Raw genomic sequence first — 8,621 nt, forward strand, 5'->3', positions numbered from 1 at the left:
TACATCACCATATACTGGAGCCAGTTTTATAATATTCTTTTCATTTCATGAAAATGGAAGACCTTATTAGGGCTTCTTTTTTCCTCCCTCACTCCCATATATAATATAAAAGGGTCAATGACAATGTATACCTAGCCAGACAATGACAATCTATTAAAGGAGCTAAAAAGCAGAAGCACTTTTCTTCAACTTTGTCTTTCATCAGTTTCTATGTTAAACGGCCAGGCGCCAAGCTATAATAGTAAACTATTGTCTTTGGCGAAGTGGAGGGTACCTTGCCTGCCTGAACTTTGGATTCCCTGTGCTATTAAGCCATATTTCTTTACAACTTTACAACAGTACATATTCCTGCTAGATAAGGGTATCAATTGGATTAGATTTGGTTCAATCAGATCCAGTTCAATGTGAATCCATTATAAATGGACCAGGTCCAATCCAGCCCAATGAATATTTTAGACCATTCTGGATCGGTTCAATTCAATGTCTGGACCATCCAATCTGTTCAAATTTGTTTTGATTTAGATTGGTTTCAGCCCAAACCTGGTCCATTGACACCTATATTCTTGTCCTATATCAATGGACCAGATATTGGCTTAATCCAACCCAATCTAATATAAATTTATTACGAATGGACCAGGTCCAATCCAATCTAATAAATATTTTGGACCGGACTGGTCCAATCCAATATATTTTGTTGGTCCATCCAATCCGTCCAAATTGATTTTGGACTGGACGGGGTCCATCCAAAATCGGTCCATTGACACCCTTACTGCTAGCTACTGTAAACACTCACTTGGTAGAGAAATCCCCTGTTTGTTTATTAGGCTGTATTTGAGTTGCAGCGGAATTGGAAAACCATAGGCAGAAAGAATTTTTGCAAGATCAAAGGAGTAAAGCGTGGACGACAGCAGACTTTTAGCCGCATTTTTTGGTTGATTCTATGGAAAATGGAACGACTGACCAGTAAAAGTCAGTCATTGCCATCATCCCATCGAATTCAATTGTGAAATTCATGCCACTTTTCTACTTCTGCCCCACAATCCAAACACAACCTTAATGATTATGATATTTCAAGTAGCGTGAAGAGAAAGGGGCCGGCCGGCTGAGAAAAAGAACATGTATTGATCAGATCAAGGGGCAAGCTGGGATTGTATTCTATTCTATTCTTTTAAGTCCAAGTCAAGGTTTTCGGAACCCAAAACTTCGGTTATTAGTCTTTTTTTATTAAAACGAAACGAAAAGGACTTTTTTTTTTTTGCTATGAAAAAATACATGGGAAAATATTTAAAATGTTCAAAAATCTGAAATAAATAATCACGAAAATACATTAAAAACTAAAAGTTTGTTTGGTTAGTTCAAATAGAATTTTTATTAAAAATATTTCAAAATAAATTGAAATTTTGGTTGGAATAAATTAGAGCTAAATGTAACTTAGGTTGTGTTTGGAAACGATGCAAATATGTAATATATAAAACGGTCCATATAAATTACAAAGTTGGGTTAGTTTTGTACTGACAAATTTATCTTCTTATTAAACAGACTTTTAAATATAATGGATGCAAACACAAATTCTAATAAAGCATATGTCTTTTTTTTATCAAAGGCCCACTTGAATGGAAATTTACTTTTTTTTTTGTTGATGTACTTTTACATCTTATTATCAATGTAAATATACATTGATCTATCATTTATCAATACATAAATGTAATATTTCCAAATACAAGTAAAATTGAACTAGAGTGCAAATTTATTTATACTCTATTTGTATCGTTTCCAAACGCAGCCTTACGAAAACAAAATACTAGAAAATTAAGAAATTTGGGCCAAATTTTAAATTTTAAAAGCAAGGTCCATGGGCCCTAACTTGCAACTTTTGTTTGTAGTCGGTCTTTGAATAATGAATATTGACAGAGGTGAGCGCGAATCACCTGTTGTGTTGGGCTGTTGTTACTTGTTGGTCGAAGTCGAGTTGGTGCTGTGGTGCTGTGCCTGTGCGGCATCTCTTCTTATGGGCCCCCAGTTAGCAGCTTTCCCTCATACGGCACCGCAGTGGGCCCATGTGTATCACCGCCCCCAAAATCACCAATTTGGTGGTGGTCCTCCTCCTTCCCACCGGCCTAGCATTTTTCTCGGTTTGATCTCACGGCACATAACATTTCCTCGCTCGACGCTTGCTTTGACTCTCTCTCTCCGGTGCGTGTCAATGTCGTTTGGGGTCCACATAAGAGCTGAAAACAGGTGTCAAAAGGAATTTTGGCGCCTCGTTCTGGCAAGGAACTCCGTCAGATAGAGAGAGAGAGAGCTGTGACGGTTCACGCATTCTGCATGTCTGGCTGTTCTGAATTTCTGACTCTGACCAATGATGAGAGAACACGTGTACGTGTCGGAAAAAAACAATCGTCTTTTCTTTATAAGAAAAAAAAAAAAGAAAGAAAACAGAGTCGTCTTGCAGTCGTCCTTTTCGTGGGGTCGCACTCGCAGATCGGAAGGCGACAGAAGAAAAGGCCGGGAAGGCGAACTCTTTCTACGCTCTCTCTCTCTCTCTCTGTAGGCCGTAGCCAAACAAACCATCTACTGTACCCACTCAGATGTAACGCTTCATACATACATCGATGGACCCCTAAACCATTCCATCTCTACCATACACGTGGCCAAGCAAAAATTGATCAGGAAGGTTCTTTAGAGAATTTGAATTAGTGTGTGTGTGGGTGTCTGATCACACAATCATTTAGAGTGGGACCTACGTGGGCTTCACTATACCTGCTCGTGAACTCCCAGTGCCCCATACACGACAAACAGATTATTCTCTTCCTCTTTCGCGGCAATTGCATTGTATTCCCTCCCCCGGCCCCACCACACCATCTCACCTCTCTCTCTCTCTCTCTCTCTCTCACTCAGTGTCTAGTAATAAACTGCTTTGCTTTGACCTTACTTACTCCTACTGCTGTGTACTCAGCTTTTTTTTTTCTCTTCTCTTACTTTGCCACGCGTTGCTGCTGACATGTCCACCCAGAAACCCCACATGATTGGTGGGAAATTGATGGGGTGTGCCGTATCCAAACGTTAGATCAGAATAAATATGCTGTGGGACCCATATCTCATTATTCCGTTCTGATGGCTTGTCTATCGGGGACAGTACTCCTGCATGAAGCCAGTCTCATTGAGTAAAGCTTCCCCATAGCCCAGACCCAGAATCATCACGATATAAAACATTTCCATACCATAACACAGCATATGTCTTCATTCACCCATTCAAATCTCACCACTTATTTCTCTTATTTTTCCTCAATTTGAATCCAAAACGTTTTAATAAGTATTACTAGTGAACAACGTCTGAATGCTACTCCCTGAATTCAACTCCCTAGAGACAATGTGGCAATCTGACCTACAATACAAAAAAAATACGTAAGGAGTTGGTGTACCCAAAATCAATGGTCCGAATTGAATCATTCTGTACTAAAGGAGGCATCCTGGTATATCGTCGTTGGCCCAGAATTGAAATTTGACAGGAAGAGATCGAGGACAATTATCACAATATCGAGAATGATTCGTCCCTTCAATTCCCCAGTTGCTATTTTGCTCTCATCTCCTCTCCGGCATCCCTGGATTTTTCACTTTGAATATCAACACAATCAAATGACAATTGACACACCCCCCCTCCCCCAAGAGTGCAAGACCCCCAACACCAAACCAAACAAAAAAAAAAAGGAAAAGATATATAAGAGTGAAATTAGTAAAATTAGGGGGTGGGAATATTGATATATCAAAATCCATATAAGAGTACAAAGAGGAATTTCACGTGGGGTACCTTTTGTTAGAATAAATTTTATAATATATAATATATTTTAATAAGAAAAGAGAATTAATTAATCACAAAACATGGTGTGATGAACTGGGAGCGCATATTGGTATACCTATAACCCATTTGAAAATTAAATTACAGAATAATAAAGCAAGAAAATGACAAAAAACAAGGGATAATTTATTTTACTTTTTTATTCCTTTTTGTTTCGTGAGGGGAACACAAAGCCTTAGAAAACATGGAACCCGGAAGACAGTGTAACTCCATACCAACTCACTTTTATATTTATTATTTTTTATTTCATATTTTCGTAATTCTGTGTGTTTTATAATATTTATTATATTATATATGTTACATTAATTCTTCTATTAATTAATTTAAGCAAGAGTACTGTTTGTTATATTACGAGCCCATTGTTGAGCAAGCAATGCAGATTTAATTGAACCACGCGGAAACTATTAAAACGGTAGTTCTAATATTAAAAGCGCAGAGCGTTGACAATTTGACGACATTTAGGGCTTTAAATCTGCACCTTGTACACCTAGTTGCCTGCCTATTCACTAATTAATCTTTTTTTTTTTGATAAACCACTAATTAATCATATTTGGGTCTTACAATTAATTAGTGACATGGGGTGATCAGTCTCTCTCTCTATATATATCTATTATATCATTATATGGGTTAGCCATGAATAGATGAGAAGGAAACGAGTTCAACTCGGGGCAAATCGTTGCCTGTTCTATTTGCTGTAATCATAAGCTGGATAACACTCCACAACAGCAGATTCTGTATTTGACCCATGCTCTCATTAAGAGTAGATCGTCCAAATTAAACTCGGGTTTGACTCGCTTGAAAATCTGAAAAGAAATATACAAATACGTGCAAAAAAATATATATGTACATAAAAAAAAAAAAGTAAAGGTAAGTTTGAACAGGGTGAGGTGGTGGGTTTCAAGTTTCAACGATTATGATGATTGATTGTTGTTATGTTGTGATAATAAAGAAAAGACTTGTAAGAACGAGATTGAAAGAGAACTGTTTTCCATGAGCATGTCTGCTGGGTTCAATCAATGAACCAATCATGTTGGTGTAAATGCAGAAAGCTGAGAAGGATTGCTTTTAACTCTACCACCCATACAGTATAAATATATATATATATATATATATATATATATATATTGACATGATAAACCACCCCAGTTTGTCTCTCTGTGCAAATCATACTCTCTTTTTTTAGTTGATTGCTTTTTTTCTACTTTTTAATAGAAGGGAAAGGCGATGTGATTAAAGAAAAAAGAATTAAAAAATATATTGCAAAAAGCAAAATATAAAAATAAAGAGAGGGATTTTTCTGAGGTTTGGGAAGAGAACAAAAGAAAAGACAGAAAGTGGGACGTCAGTGTATGCCTATTGGCTTGCGCTGTGGTTTGGGGGGTATGGTTTTTAGAAAGGTTGGAGGATTACAGAGGGATATCTCTTCTCATCCACATCTCTCTCTCTCTCTCTTTCTCTCTTTCTCTCTCTCGTTTTTCATTTTTCATTTTTCCTTTCTTTTTTTTCCGTCTCTCTGGCTTTTGTTGAATGTTTTGCTGGTATCAGAAAGCAAGGTCGCTGTTGAAACATGGAGGAAAAGATAGATGCTTGATGGTCTGGTGCAGTTCCACTTAGTTGCCTTCACCCTAACTTTTCTCGTCCTCCAACTCCTCTTCCTCTTCTTCTTCCCCTTGCAGGAAGTAATTATCTCTTACATTTCATTTGAAGCAAAAGAAACTAGGAACCACTACCAAGCAACTGAACAAGTATAGGTATCACAGGGTGGACTACTTGAAAGATTGAAGTGAACTCTCTTCCTGGTTTTATCTCATTTTACTGGTTACCTTTTTTTTCTAAAATTAGGTTTTATCTTTAGATCTAAGAAAACCTTTTAAGTAGCTGTTGAAAGATCTGTGGCTTATGAAGGAACCATAGAGTTGCAGTCATTACCCACCAAACCCTTGAATTACATACGAGGGAGAAGATGATGAAGGGCTTCATAATCCAGCAACACCCAGCTGCTGATCAGGAGAACATGTCTAATTTGACATCTGCATCTGGTGAAGCAAGTGTTTCCTCAGGCAACAAAGCTGAAACAGGCGCCATGTACCCTCAACAGTCGTTTGCCTCACCAAATCAAACGCCAGTCGTGAAGAAAAAGAGAAACCTTCCAGGCAACCCAGGTCCCAATTTAATAACTAAACTCCATGTTTTATTATCTTCAATTAATTCCTTATTGATCATATTCTTGTTGTACTTTCTATTGTTTTTCTTTGGTTTGGGATCAGACCCGGATGCAGAAGTGATAGCTCTGTCTCCTAAGGCTCTCTTGGCAACAAATCGATTCGTTTGTGAGATTTGTAGCAAAGGGTTTCAGAGAGACCAGAACCTTCAGCTTCATAGAAGAGGGCATAATCTGCCATGGAAGCTTAAGCAAAGAACAAGCAAAGAGGTAAAGAAGAGAGTATATGTGTGCCCAGAACCTACATGTGTGCACCACGACCCATCAAGGGCTCTAGGAGACCTCACAGGGATCAAGAAGCACTTTTGCAGAAAGCATGGAGAGAAGAAGTGGAAATGTGATAAGTGTTCAAAACGTTACGCGGTTCAATCAGATTGGAAAGCTCACTCCAAGACTTGTGGCACAAGAGAGTACAGATGTGACTGTGGAACCCTTTTCTCAAGGTAAGAAGAATAAAATGAAACCAAACCCCGATCATATATATCATTATCAAAACGATAACTCCAATAAGAACTATATATGCCTGAATTTTGTTCATTAGGATCGATCCAATACGAGAGAGAGAGAGAGAGAGAGAGAGAGAGAGAGGGAGAGAGAGGAATAATAGAGAACGGAATCGATGATTCAAATTCAAGAATGAAATCGATGATTCAAGCTTAGTAAGTTACCTATATCAACCCATCATTCTGTTCTACCAAAAAAATAGAAAAAGTTATTCAGTTCTGTGCGTGTACGCGAGCGTGCGTTTGTGCCTTTGTGAGTGTGAGAGAGAAAGAGAGTAGTAGCTATAGTCTATAGAAAGAAAAAGCGTGGCAATAGAGAGATACTTTAACGATGAAACCTGCTATGTCTTCTGTACACTGAGAGAGAGAGAGAGAGGGAAAAAAAAAAGAAAATGGAAACAGAAAAAGAAAAACAAAAACAAAAACAAAACACATATATAGATTGTCTTTGCACTGTATTAGCAATTTGTGACGGTTCTCTCTCTTTTGGTATTTTGTGTTTGTTTTTTGGTTGCAGGAGGGATAGTTTCATCACTCACAGAGCCTTCTGTGATGCTTTAGCAGAAGAGAGTGCAAGAGCAATCACAACGAACCCACTTCTTGCCCCTCAACCTGGCTCTTCAACATCACACATAAACCTACAACCCCAATTAATTAATAACCATGATCTTCAAGCACTATCCCTGAAAAGAGAACAGCAGCAACAGCAGCAGCAGCTTTTCAATCTGAGGTCGGATACACCGCCATGGTTAGCTTGCTCATCCGTAGTAGGAGCTGGGCCAGGTCCACCGCCTATTGATTTCTCCTCATCACTCTTCTCTACGAGGATAGACCAAGAATTCTCACGGACGCAACCCTCAATACATCATGAAAACCTTAATCCTAATCCTACTCCTTCCCTTCCGCCTTACAATCCATCAGCATCCCCGCATATGTCCGCAACTGCATTACTGCAAAAAGCAGCTCAGATGGGTGCAACAATGAGCAAACCCTCCTCGTCAACAATGCTCAGACCCCACCAAACTCACATGCCTGCTACTACTGGTAACACTGCTACATCTGTTCCTACAACTACAACTGGTTATGGTCTTTGTTTGTCTTCACGTGAAGAGATGGAAAGTGGATTTGTTCATGGCTTGGCTACTTTTAGGAGTAAAGCTGGTGTAGTTTCTGGCCTTATTGACCACGTATCTGCAACTGCAGGAGCTGGAGGTCCTTCTCTTCTTCAAGACATGATGACTTCTCTTTCTTCTGCAACTGGGTTTGATGGGCCTCCCTTTGATGAAGACCCCTTTGGGATGTTGAGTTCGAAAAGAGATGGAAATCCCAATGAATCTCTCTCCAAGACTACGTCAACAACCCACCACCTCAGTAGAAATGAAGGTGGTGGCAGTGGTGGGGGAGGTGGAGCGGGTGGGAATGATGGTTTGACAAGAGATTTCTTGGGACTTAGAGCTTTCTCTCACAGAGATATTCTCAACATGGCGGGTCTTGATCACTGCATGAGTTCTTCTTCTCCATATGATCAGTCTCAGCAGAATCAAAAACCGTGGCAAGGTTAGCTTTCAAGGTTTTTGTTCTTTTATATATATTTTTCTCTCCATTTTTTATCTTTTTGGTTGATCGATTATACCACAGGTTAGTTACCTAGCTCTTCCGTCATTTTCTTCTTCTCTCTTTTTCTGTCCTCCCAAAGGGAGCTAGCTAGTTAATTACTTTTCATAGACCTAGTATTTCTGTCGCCATTGAGTTGTATCTTTTTTTTTATCTATTTTCTCGGTAAGAGGAGATTAATATTTCTTTTGTAATTCATCTGGGCTTCTATATATTAGTAATAAGAAGAAAAAAAGGAAGAAGAAGAAGAAGAAGAAGAAGAAGAAGAAGAAGAAGAAGAAAGAAACCTGCAAAGAGTCTCTAGCTAGCATTTTCCTTCTTTCTAGCGTCAGTCACTTAGCTTAATCATGCTTAATAACTCTTTTTTCTTTTGCACTTGTATATACATTAGCACCAATAATGAAAACATCATCGTGGATTGTTCTGA

At 38.6% G+C, this 8,621-nt stretch overlaps 1 protein-coding gene across 2 annotated transcripts; it reads left to right on the forward strand.

Moving 5' to 3' along the window:
* Positions 1 to 5,200: 5,200 nt before the first annotated feature.
* IDD11 (indeterminate(ID)-domain 11) lies at positions 5,201 to 8,621 on the forward strand. 2 transcript variants are annotated; one of them, XM_010263784.3, is made up of 4 exons: positions 5,201 to 6,018; positions 6,124 to 6,520; positions 7,098 to 7,624; positions 7,784 to 8,621. In XM_010263784.3, the coding sequence occupies exons 1-4, from the start codon at positions 5,820 to 5,822 to the stop codon at positions 8,140 to 8,142; spliced, it is 1,482 nt and encodes a 493-aa protein (XP_010262086.1). In that variant the 5' UTR covers positions 5,201 to 5,819; the 3' UTR covers positions 8,143 to 8,621. The 2 variants fall into 2 exon arrangements, with proteins under 2 accessions (XP_010262086.1, XP_010262085.1); XM_010263783.3 differs by having other exon boundaries at positions 7,098 to 8,621.

The sequence above is a fragment of the Nelumbo nucifera genome, chromosome 8, assembly GCF_055504915.1.
Source record: "Nelumbo nucifera cultivar China Antique chromosome 8, China Antique-T2T, whole genome shotgun sequence".
NCBI classification, from domain to species: domain Eukaryota; kingdom Viridiplantae; phylum Streptophyta; class Magnoliopsida; order Proteales; family Nelumbonaceae; genus Nelumbo; species Nelumbo nucifera.